The 13,058-nt window shown below is 46.7% G+C and overlaps 1 protein-coding gene across 1 annotated transcript in view; it reads right to left on the bottom strand.

The window, feature by feature from the left end:
* The window catches only part of ADAMTS17 (ADAM metallopeptidase with thrombospondin type 1 motif 17), a gene marked incomplete at its 5' end in the record, with an annotated part of 338,230 nt that overhangs the window by 187,726 nt on the left and 137,446 nt on the right, over positions 1–13,058 (bottom strand). Inside the window, one exon of the mRNA XM_046652771.1 lies at positions 7,210–7,315. Coding sequence (XP_046508727.1) covers positions 7,210–7,315 — 106 coding nt within the window. The remainder of the gene's footprint in view (positions 1–7,209; positions 7,316–13,058) is intronic.

The following is a 13,058-nucleotide window of genomic DNA, read 5'->3' as shown; positions in this document are numbered from 1 at the left end:
CGGGCGGATGCTCACACACCGACTTTGATCCAGGGGCCAAACGCCGAGGAAATGGGACTCAGGAATCACTCCAAACACCTCCCGTGAAACCTGAGAGCCCTGCACACCGCTAGCACCACCGATTACCCTTCAGTCTGGAAGGGAGGCTGTGGGAGGCTGTGGGAGCTGAGTGGAAAAGGAGGATAAGACCCAGTGAGCCAGGGAGGAACTCGTCTGAAAACCCAGCGCAGGACTTGCCTGCTCTAGAACCAGACGGGAGATACCCAGGCCTCCCTGCAGACATCCTGGGGGGAGGCACCCCCTCCTTCTGTTCTGTGAGAAAGGCTGACGCCTGTATTTGAACCCAACTGCCCTAATCCCAACTAGAACAAAAGCATACTCCCCTCTCCCCGTGGGATTTCTAAACAGTTATGACATTTCCAGAAATCCTCTCTCTGCTGTACCCTCCTTATACAGCTGGCCCACATGATGCCTGTGCTGTGCCTACTGGGTTGAACTCCCAGGCAAAGGATGCGGGCAAGAGCGCAGCTGCCAGCGCTGTCCGCTGGCAGGCTACCTGCCTGCTCACGTCTGGCCTGCGTTCACGCTGCGTCTCCCCGCACTGAACCAGGCAGCCCATTCTTCATACAGATCACAGACAAAGATTTCCCCTCTTCACACATCTGGATAATGGCTTTCCTTACTTCCTGTTCTGGGATTGAGAGAATTCTTTTCAGTTTGAATTGTGTCGACTCCAGTTATGAGAACATTTCCCCCAGAACAACTCTCCCCTCCCTAGCCCTCCTCTCCCCAGCCCTCCCAGACTCGTCCACCCTCTGCCCATCAGCTGTGATTCTCAGGGATCAGATTTGGTCCATGTTCCACGCTGGACACCAGGTGAACATATCTCCAGGCACACGTCAATGGGACATCCTTCTGACGTCCACTGCCCTGAACTCACATTTGCAGTGTCATGTTCTAGTGGAAACATCCAGAGTCCCTGGATCTAGCTTTTGACAGGTGTCTTCACCAGTGGATACCAAGCTTCACATGTGACCTGCCTGGGGCCATGGATCCCACCTGTTACTTCAGGGCACACGGCGGCATCCCGCCTGCCCTCTGTCCGCGTAGGATGGAGCATGGAATAAAGTCCCTGCTCTGCTCATGCTTCAACACTCCTCGGAGCCACATCAGCCAGGTAGTGCTTCCAAACGGTGGCATGGTTCCTGGGGGCCATGGGCGTCTGTGTGGGCCTGAGAACCCAGCTGTGCACCACACATTGTTATGACCGAGTCCATTTATAACTAGCTGCATGTCTGCATGCACACGTGACTGCTATATCACCAAACATAGCTCCTTATCAGGACGTTCATATCTCTAAACCTCAGCCCTGCATTTCTCTTCATTTCTGAGTCCTCACGTACTCAGTACCTCGGCCCTCTATGGGGTACAACACTCCTGTGGGCCCCACCTGTCCCTCTACCCCTGCATCTCCCCTTCCACTTCCAGGCTTCCACTGGTCACATTTTTCCTATCACAGGTCACTTTATGCTCTGTTCTGAGCCCTCGTTGATGTCTCCCGGAAGGTAACAGATGAGGGACGATCGGACTAAGCCTACCCACAATGGCGACTCGCAGGGAGGCTGGGCTTTTCTTCACCTGCCTCGCCAGCTGTGAGTGGTACTGGCTAGTGCGGTGTTAGGGAAGCGGCAAAGGGCATGGAATTCAGGGTGATGGAGAGAGAGGTGAGCAAGAGCCAGGAGAGCAGGCCCATAGCCAGCACTGCTGTGGCTCAACCCTGAGGATGGCCCAGAGGGGCGGATGAGGGTGGGGACAAGAGATGGAAGCAAGAAGGCAGATGAGGCCAGAAAGCAACAATGAAACCCCTAAGATGTCACATGTGCAGTGGGAAACTCCTGGAGAGCCCTCCTAAGCTCTCTCTTACACAGGGCATGGTCTAACTGATCTAGGGTGAGGCTTGACCGCTCGCACTTTGAAATGCGTCAAGTGCTCCTCTTGTGCATCACTGCCAAGATGTCACCTACACCAGGTTCCCTGAAGACAGCATTTTTCAGAGGGCACAAGCTGAGCCAGCCGACCAGAAGAGAGGTGCATTCCAGAATGGAAAGAACCAAGAAAGAGCATATGGAAGTCGGGAAAAACCTCAGGAAGAGCAGGTGGGAGAAGGTTCCCCCCAAGTAGAGGCAGCGGGACCCCAGACACAGAATATGAGGCAGAGCTTTTGGGCCTGTCTGGAGCGCCTTTGCTACATTTACTTGGGGTAGAGAGGTCACATAGTTTGGAATGACTCTCAAGGTAGGCATCGATCTGGCTCAGGCTTATCCAACAGAGTCTCCTAAATCCAACAAAGGCAGAGATTCATTTTCTGTAAGGGAAAGCTGGTTATTTCTACATATAAAGATATGTCCTTTTTTTTCCTGAGTGGGTGGCTGAGCATGCGCCGAGCAGATTCCCTCCCCTCTCTCATCACCCCACCTAGAAGGCCGTCTGTTTAGACATTTCTCGGCAGCTCTCTATCTTAGCTGATTGAGAAGCATGCTGTGTATATGGCGTTGTGGGTTTCCCTGGGCCCTGAACATTCAGTTGAGAGTTGGTTCTGCCCTCCCGGCCTCCAACTGCATGAGGGACGGCTCACGCCAATCAACTGCCTCCCCTGGGCCTAATCGCAGCATATTAGACCCATTTTCCCCCAAAGAAAAGGCATTCTAACCAGCTGTCACAGAACCATTTGCTTTCTCTATTTTATACTAAAACTTCCAAATCATAGCAAACAATGTATTCCAAAATTCCAATAGCTGGATTATACCTAGTCATTTTAATATTATACTTAAGTCACAACCGATCCTGTCCTTCAGTGATAAGGGTGTCACTTGACTTTTTTCTTTTGCTTTGTCTCATGGGCAGTTAGCATGAATCTGAGCTCCTAACCTTATCAGGGGAGAGTCCTTCCCATGACTAATCATGGTTGAGCCTCAAAAGCAGGAGCTTGTCTGAGAGAAACAAATGCTTGCTTCTAGCTGTCCCTCTTTCTCTTTTAACCAGATATTGATAAACATCTTGGACACTGAGGTCCACCACAAGGCACCGTGTCCTGCTTTCCTGAGGAAGAAAACCTGGGCAGTGATGGCCCAGCTGGGCTGTTTCTCTCAAGGAAGGCCCCCTTCTTCATTGATTCAGCCAAAACCAGTAACAGTTGGCAACTATGGCCCTCTAGAGTAAAAGAGGTCCATCAGAGCCATCTTCTCACACTCAGGATTATCTCTTTCTCATGGTCACTGCAGGATGAAGACAGGCACAAAAGGACACAGGCTAAAAAGTCTCATTTTCAGTTGGGTTTCTCAAGCTCCCACGACAAGACATGGAGGGAGCTGCCTTCCTATGCTCACACTACCACATTTCCATTCACTAGGTGAACCAAAAGTACCATGCAGCTGCCTACCAGGCAGTCTTTCATCGGCAAGAAGGCAACGAAGGTCATGGATGCTCATTAGAAAACCTCAAAGCCATTGTCAGCACAGCTGCTGTGTGAACCCAACTCACCCTCTTGGCAGGAACAAGAGAACAGCCCTTCTCAGGTTCTCACCCATGGCCCCCACCAGGAATTGCAAATCCTTCAGTCCTTATCTAAAGCCAGGGCTGGAGCATTTTCTACCTTTTGTTTTTTGGGGTTTTTTTTTTTTGGTAAGGAGGAAGATTGGCCCTGAGCTAATATCTGTTGCCAATACTCCTCTTCTTGCTTGAAGAAGATTGTCCCTGAGCTAACATCTATGCTAGTCTTCCTCTATTTTGTATGTGGGACGCCACCACAGCATGGCTTCATGAGCCATGAAAATAGGTCTGTGCCTGGGATCCAAACGTGTGAATCCCGGGCCACCGAAGCAGAGCATGCAAACTTAACAGCTACACCACCAGGTCAGCCCCAACAGCCCGACTTCTTTATCAGGATCTTCATCAGAAAGCTGTCAATCTCCTCTACAAGACTTGAATTTCCTAGGGAAATCACCCTTGATGACACATTTCTTTCTTCTGCCAGCTAGCAGCAGCTGTACTATGCCATTTATCGTCCTTTCCGCCTTGGCTGGCAGCAAACTGAAGGTACTTGGTTTTTCTGGATGTATAACAAGCTCTCTTCTTTATTACCTATTTCTTATAACTTCAGTCCTTATTTTAATGGCCCTGTTTCATGGGTATATTATCATATAAGTGATCCCAAATCATTTTAGGTAGAGACTAGAAAATTTTTAAAAAGTAATACTAGTTTCCTAATCTATAAAGTAAATCCTAATTAATACCTCCCTCACAGGACTGATTCAATAGCATAATGAATGCACAGCATCTAACAAAATAGATGCTCAATAAATGAGAGATCTGATTCGACTTTAAACATCATTCATACATTATTCATTCACGTTCTAAGCAGCATTTACATTACTATGGAAAGAATGTTTTGTTTAATTTATAATTTAGAACCCATTTGATTGCAAATTGGATTGGAGTTAGTTTATAGTACCAAATAAATTATTTTTGAACCATAAATATTTAAAATAAAACCATGCATACAAAGAGACACTAGAAAGAGGGAGAAAAACACAATTCCAGGACTCAGATGAGTTGATTGCTGGAAATGAGCTTTAAATTTAGCTTTGTGTTTTCTGAGAGCCAAAACAGAAAGAAAATCATGTTAACTTACACAACTCTTACCGTCTGATAAATGGAATATGTAGCTCACATTGGAAAGTGAATTTTTCTCCTGACATTCGGATCTAAGAGTACCTACTCACGTTGACCCTTATATGAGGTATAAAAAGGGCCGCACCTACCCAGGTGCCACGTGCAAAGCACAGCTGCACCCATCCATCAGAAGAGATGTTTCACTTTATCAGTATTACATGGTTTGGGACCAGAAGGGTGAGCGCCCTGGGGACTTTCCATGGGTACACAGAAGGGTACGCTTTCCTTCTTGGAGAGCACGGGCAAGTCATTAGGTCCACTGAGAATACCATCCCATCCTACCTTAGTTCACACGTGCTTTAAGGAACATGGAGTTAACTTGTTCCACTCTATTCCAAAATATGGAACCGTTTCCAGGTTTCGCATCTGTGAAGCAGCCTGGCCAGGGGCCTCACTGAGAGTGCGGGTTGGTCTCAGCCTTTTCAAGGCCCCACACATGCTCCACACTCCCATGCTGCCCTGAGCCTGGGTGACCAGAGGGGTCCACACTTGGAAAGAATGTGGCTTCATCCTTGGGGAATCTGCTTCCCAAGCCTCGTGAATAATCAGAGACAACAGGCTTTCCTGGGAAAACTGTAACCACTCAGGTGGGGTAGGGACAAATGCTACAGGATTTATTGGCTTTGATTAACAACAAAGTGTTTGTTTTTGTAGGTAATTAGAGTTCAACAGCAAGCTATAGAGAGTCCTCCAAGAAGTTCTAAACAGCCTGTAGCTAAAGGCTACTGAAGTATGACCGAACCCAACCACTCATTTCCGCAGACCTCCCATCCTAAGACTCCAATGCTGGATCCAGCACAACTGCACAGATCATCAGGGAGAAAATGGCCCTCTGTGTTCTTAAGGTCCAAGATGAAAAAGCCTCTATGCAGCATGTGTGTGCTCACACGCGGGTGCAAAGAGCACTCTGGTATGCGCCCTGGCACTAAATGCTACCATGGGATATTGCAGTTCATAGAAATATTTCTATTCAAAGATCCACAACAGCCTGCACATTGGGAAATGCTTTGACAACTCTGCATTCCCACAACCATTAGATGGTTGATTCCGAGGTACTATGGCTGGCTGGGCGGGTCATGTGATACTGAGAAGATGTTTGCAAAAGTTGTGTTGATTTACGATGGACATTTTCTTTCAGCAACCACTCTCGGGTATAGTTTTTGGTGTTTTTTTTTTTTTTAACAAATAAGAGATATGAATACAAATTGGATTACAATTAATTTTTGAAATTTTCTAGTAGTGAAGGAAAAATGGTATAGGCAAAGCATTGTCATCAACATTCTAAAAATACTGCCAAGATGAAGTAACTGTACTTAGAGATAACTGCTCCTCTTACTTCCCTTGGCCTATAACATGTTATTCCCTCCTTAATCCCAGGAAATACACATAAGGTTATTTTCACTCACTGTACACATATCATGATATCCAACAGGTATAGATGAATCTACAAACAAACCCTCCTACAGGAGTGAAAAAATTAAAATGGGACCAAATAAACCAAACACAATAAAAAAATAAAGCCACAGATATGGCTAATACTAGAGGAAAACAATTGCTTTCGTAGTCTGTATACATTATACATCCTTTACTCTTGCAGAAACTTGAGTTCACATTTCGAGTTCCAGGCATCTTACTACGTAGGTCATTAGAAAACTTAAAAACTACATTTTTTTCCCCCCAAGTACTAGACTTCCATTAATTTTGTTCTACACAATCCAATATAAAATTTCCCATTGTTTTGCCTGCTCTGGCCTCCTCAATTTATTTATTTATTTTTTAAGTTCTTTTCTCCTTCACAGAAATACAAAATAGACATCTACTCCAAGAAAAAGAGTAAACCGTCAGGCCGCAGGTTTAGAGTCAGCTGGCTTTCTGCCGCCTGAGACTTCCTGCAGGTGATCTCAACCTTGGGCCAGCCACTCAACCCCTGTGACCTTGTGTTTCCTCATCTGAAAAACCAGGAGGTTGCCTGAGATTCTCTCGTTCTGCAGTTATTTCCTCCTCAACATAAGAACTTCCATGTGCAAAGGCAGTAGCTATTAATTCTTTAAAACTAAGACACTGACATTCTGCCCTTAGAAATTTGAACTTTGTTTGAAAGTGGCTGAAAAGAAAATAGGAAGTTAACAGTATGCAGACAGATCCCATCATTTGAACCACATATTCAGAGTGAATCAAATAGAGTGGATCATCCTGATCCAGGAAAGGAAATGCAATTAAAGAAGACAGTCTGAGAAAAACCTCTTCCTTTTACAGGGTGTGATTTAAGAATAGACACGAACATCAAATTAACATTGCAACTCTCAGAGCCAGTCTATTCAGTGATCTCTCGGGTTCCCTGAAGGGCTGGGACCCTGGTTTGCTGGCCTAGGTCTGTATTGTGGAAGTAAAGGCACAGAACAGCAATGTTTTAGAACTTAGAGAGTTCAAATGCAAAAAGATCCAGAAAGGAATTTAAAGAGGGAGACTGATACTTACTTGTGGCCCAGCTCATGAGCGATGGTAAAGGCCAAATTGAGACCATTGTCTTCGGCAAGCACACATTTCCTCTTAGCACTGCACACACCTCCTAAGTAAGCAATTCCTGCAGCAGAGACACAAAACACATCCTCTTCAGAACACGGGAGGCCCTGACCTCTCTGGAAAGGTCCACATGGTCAACATCACGCACTATCAAGAGAGGGGAAACTGGGACGATGATGATCAGGGGCTGAATCCATCATTCCAGAGCTCATATGGGGGATTGGCTCGCATATGATGCTTTTGTATTTGCCTAATGATAATAGTACCCACCACAAACATCTGTCAAGGATTTACTACGCATCAGGCAACATGCTGAACAATTTACACATATTATCTAATTTAGTGCTCATCACCCAGGACAGCAGTAACAGAGAAACTGAGGCTCAGAGAGGAAAGGTAACTTTCCCAAAGTCACCTAGATTGGCACCTGGTGCTGGAATACTGTCCAACTTCTCAGCATTCGGGGCTGGGACAAGGTAAGGCGAGCAAGGCAAGACCCAATGTGCAGTTTAAGGACAGTGTCTCTCTCAGGAGCTGACCTTGCACTTGCATGCCGCAGAAAAGGAGGGAGTGCCTCCTTAAATTCTGCACCCTGGGCACCTCCTTCCCCTCACCCCAGTCCCAGCCCTGTCAGGGTCAATGCTCTCATGGTGTGAGCATGGCTTAGGGCTGGGGCTCACGCAGGGCAAGCCAGAGAAGGCTGTGCAGAACGTTCAGGAGAATGTTTCAGGAGCCCTGAAGAGAGCATGAGACAGACCCAAAGGGAGTCAGAGAATGTTGGAATAGGGAGGGCCAGGGAGTCATCAGTGAGGATGAGCCCCACAGACCAACTCATTCACCTCCGCACACACTTGATTAGGCCTCAGGACCTTCTCCAAGACTGGAAAACAGAACCAGTGCAGCAGGAAGAACGCAGATGCAGAGGAATGGTGTGGGCAAAGGGCTGAGTACAGAGGACGGAAAGCCGCCAGCCTCTGGAGATCGCAAGGAAGTTTCTCAGGGGAGAAACGCTATTCTGGTGGAGGGATGTGTGTAAACAACTCAGGGGCCTTAGATGAACCAGGCACGTCTGAGGAATGCTGGGCAGTCAGCCCTGCCCTGGCCACATCTCCAGGCTGACACTGCCCACGACAGCTCTATATGCTTCCTCTCAGCTTCTGCTATCTCTGCACCCAGGATGGACATGCTCGATGACACAGGCACCCCCAGGGCTTATCTCAACGAAAGTGGGAGTCCATGGACCCCCACCCCCACCCTCAGGGCTTGGAAGAGTACTCAAGTGAGGACTGGAAACAGCTGCACTCCCGTAGCCAGTGGCCTCTGACTCTTCCAATATGCCCTGTGAAATGAATGAGTGGGTGGTGGCACCGGGTGGCTGGCAGGTCACAAGGCAGAGAAGGCTCAGTATTCCCCTCACTGTGATGTCAAAAGGGGTGTGGGGCAGGCAGTGGCTCTGCTAGCCCGATGGCCAGGCAGGCACTGCCCAGCACTGCCTGGTGACAGGGCGAATGGAAGCTCTTTCAGCTGGACTCTGTCCACCAGCCCCGTGCCCTGGGAGGGGCTCCATGCACGGCACCTGTTCCACCATCAAGCTGCACGCAGCCTTGTTTGGAGGACCCTTTTCACTAACTGCACAAGGTGTCTAGGAGCTGACAGTGGCCTCGCAGGCACAAGAGTTGCAGAGGGAAGGAGATGGCAGAAGGTGGAGGAGAACAGGATGGGGGAACTAATTAATTAAAAAAGAACCTCCCTGCCTGCTCCCAGAAAGCTAAACCACCATCCTCTTTATTGGCATCAAATTCAAACTGGGGCAGACCTCAGCCACACACAGGGAGCTCCCTCCTTCCCAAACCCCTTCTCAGGGTGCAGAGGAAGCCCATAAGGAGCCAGGTCTGCGGGGAGACGCAGCTCCAGCGCTCGGCTCACATTCGGTACACCAAGCCAGGCATCGCACCACCTGTCTCTTTTTATTTGGAAACACGCAACATGCTTGGCCAAGGTTGAAGAATTATAAAAGAAAGAAAAAAAATGAAATCTTATTTGGCCTCAAGATGCTTTTTTTTTTTTTGCACGTGGACATCATCATCCAGCCAGGCAGACTATTGGAAGGAAAAAAACAACAACCAGAAAGGACAGGATCCGGCTTCTCAGTGCCTTCAAGGTCATTATTCTGGTTTTGTTTAAAAACGCTTTGTGGGTTGCTACAAGCAGTCGAACAGTGAGTGAGTAGGTGGAATGCCTTTACACGGCGCTGACGGTATACGCACGTAGCACACACACACGTACAAACGCACACTCAGCAGTGCCCTCCCAGTCCAGGCCGCAGCCTCCCGGGTGGACAAATCAATTCTAAAACAATCAGCTGTGCACACTCCAGGGAAGCCGTCTGGAGGAGGGGAAGGGAGACGTCTCAGGCCAGCTGCGCTGAGCCTGCTGTCCTGAGAGCGCCTGCTGAACCAGCAGACTTTAAATGCCGCACAAACACATCGCTGGCCTCAGCATCACACAGCACCCGGAGCGGGCAGTCCTGAGTTTCCAGTCTAATTAGGTAACACCAAGGCTAGGGAAACAGTGAAGCAAAGAGCCTTCCAACAATCGCATTTTAATTTTTCCAAGGCACAGATAATTTTTTTTTAATTAGAAAACAAAGGATCAGTTTATTTATAATGCTCTCACACAAAGGTGGATTAAGGTCTAGTGCTTTTAAGGATTTATTCCAATCGTGAACAACCTGGTCATAAAACCGAGCAAGGCAAAATGCGTAAAAGAAAATGGCCTGTGATAACAAGCACAGGAGCCGCCGTGTGTTTATGAGCAACGGTGTGGAAATGCTTAGAACTCACAAAACAAAGTCTGGAGAAAATCCCAGGTTGTTGTACAAGTAAGAGCTGCAGGGAATAAATGGTACTTAAGCATGAGCTTCAGCAGGAAACAAATCTCACAACTATCTGAAGTTTCCTGGAAAGAAAGAGCAGTCTATGGAGGAGGGTGTGTGGAGACACGGAGACGCTCCCAGCACCTCAGGCTGCAAAGGCACCAACACAGAAAACCCCACCCGGCCCCCGGCCCCACATCGGTGCTTGTCAAGAAATAAGCAAAAACCAATTTTCTCTATGTTGATTTCTTTTATTAAAAAATGAAGTCTGTAAACAAAATTCTCCTAACATCAGTGCTGAAGCTGTGGATGCAGAGGGACTTGCCTGCGTAACTGGAATTTCCTACACAGACAGCAAGGATTTCTCAGGCCCTAGAGTGGTACTTTCACTGGTTTCAGCCTTCCATGATTTAAAATTCTCCACAAAAGAAATCACAGAACTTCCTTTTGGAATTTTACAAACATTAATTCCACATGTTTGTTCCTTGGAACAAAAGGGAAGCAGAACGGCAACTGGCATTTATTAGGCTCCTCTCTCTGAGCAAGCGCCGCTCTGCATGCATGACCCTCCCTTACCTGGCAGGTATTACTGGTCCCATTTTACAGACAGGGAAATGGAGGCTCGGTAGCCAGTTATGTGGCTGATGAGGGCCCAGACTCGGATACAAGTGCAAAGCTCTCTTCCTCCAACACCCGTGCTCCTCCAGGCAAACCCTGGGCCTACCTCACCAAAGCTTTGGTAACAAAAAGAGTGAACGATCTTTGAGGATTTAGAAGATTTTCATAAATCTTTAAAGTGCACTTATGCAGAAATGCGGGTGGGATAAAGATTTCATGTGCTTAAGTCTAAATGTTTTTAATCCTACAGATAAAAAGACTCGAGGGCTATACGCAATGCTATTGACAGTAGTTGTCTCTAGGACACGGTGAACTCCTTACAGATCTTTCTAATTTTCTTCTTTTTTTTTTTTGGCCTTAAACCTAATACAATGAATATGTACTTGCTATGAAAATTAAAGTTACTGGTTATATTTATCCAAGGTGACATAGAGCAGAGGCAGAGACGAGAGACAAAAATAACCTCTCTGCATTTTGACTCTGAGTGTACCAGCCCTGCAGGCAGCAGATATGAAGGAAGTTCAAAGTCAACACATAATCGACTCGCTCCATCTCTACTGCACCCCTGGCACAGATTAGGGAAGCAAAACACACTTTTAAAAACCTGAAATGCTGAGGGTAGAAAGGAAGGGCTGTAAAGAGCTTTTCTGACACCTGGAGAAGTTTATCTAACTCATCCAAAAAAGAAGACTGCATTGCCCAGAGCCTCCTGACCCCTCTTCCCAGCCTTATCAGCTCAGTGTGGACACTCTGACTCCTTGCCTTTCTTTTCTTTTCCTTGCTAGGAGCACAATTTTGGAGAGGAAATGGGTGAGGAGGTTTAATTATTTTCTTTTTCAGTAGAAAACTGCATGGCATAAGCACATAATTCTTAAACTCGGAGTTGACCGGATGATCCTTTCTAGATTTAAGGAGTAAACAACACACAACTGTATAAACTCTGGTTTATCCAGCAAATTGTCACGTGTAAACAGTTTGCAGCTGTTGGCCCTGCTGCCCATTACTCAGACCTTCTCAAACTCTGCCTCAGAGAGAAACAGTCAAGATTTCTCCCACAAACTGCTCAACGTACCAACGCCATCATGGTTATCTCTGGGACACCACACTGCCAATCAGGAGAAGGCGATTTATGGCTATTCACTCGGCAGTCATGTGGGTGAGACTGAGGTGCAGTTAAGGCCCAGGGGCAAGTCCCTGTGCTTTGTAAACTTCACTGAGCGGTTGGAGGTACGATTTGAATTTGTAAATAACATTTAGGAGCAAATGTCTTAGCGTCTAGGATGGGACAAATGAAAAATAACTACAGTAGATTCCTGTTATTTTTGGTTGTTAAGATTCTAAAAAATTGCTGTGAACACTGAATTCTCAAATATAGAAACTTTGCTCCCAGGAGATACAAGGTTTGGTTCCTGTGAGCCTCTGGCCACACTTTTGTCAACCAATACATAACTTAGTTTTATGTGTGTTTCTGTTTAAAAACACCTTATTCAAGGGGCTGGCCCGGTGGTGCAGCAGTTGGGTTTGCACGCTCTGCTTCAGCAGCCTGAGGTTTGTGGGTTCGGATTCCGGGCACGGACCTATGCAACCTATGCACCACTTATCAAGCCATGTTGTGGCAGGCGTCCCACATATAAAGTAGAGGAAGATGGGCACAATATTAGCTCAGGGCCAGTCTTCCTCAGCAGTGAGAAGAGGATTGGCGGTAGGTGTTAGCTCAAGGCTAATCTTCCTCAAAAGAAAAAAGAACCCTCCTTATTTAATATATATTGTTGATTCGTTAACATTGAACTCACGGTCAACAGCACTACAACTCATGCTTGAAGGAGGCTCACCTAGTATCTTCTCCGTAAGGCACACTACAGCTTCCTATGCTTCAGAACACTAGACAGTACTTCGGCACTATCCTTGGAGGCCATTCAAAACAGCAGAATCACCAACAAAAAGCATAAAAATTCGAAAAATGTGCCACCAGATAGACCTTGAAAAGGACACTGTTGACAGTTCAAGAGCTGGAACAAGAAGGAAAGCGTTCCCTTGTTTGACCTCGCCGGGGAATGTGCCTGTTGAGTGACTCAAGTATTTTGCAGCTCTCCATGTGTCTGCAAATGACCAAAAGAGCTCTGCCAGCATTGACTCTGGAGTTACAAATCAGTTTCAGTGAGTAGGCGAATTCACAAATGAAGAATCCATGAATGAGGAAAATCAACTGCATTCTAAGAAAATCACGTCCTATTATCAGGCACAATGAAGTCTTTACCTATTGCAATAAGGAAATTCAGTTTCATTTAAGTGCTACTTACTTCCTAACTCT

The sequence above is a fragment of the Equus quagga genome, chromosome 2 (genome assembly GCF_021613505.1).
Source record: "Equus quagga isolate Etosha38 chromosome 2, UCLA_HA_Equagga_1.0, whole genome shotgun sequence".
Classification (NCBI taxonomy): Eukaryota; Metazoa; Chordata; class Mammalia; order Perissodactyla; family Equidae; genus Equus; species Equus quagga.
This window is presented reverse-complemented; position numbering and strand designations above follow the sequence as displayed.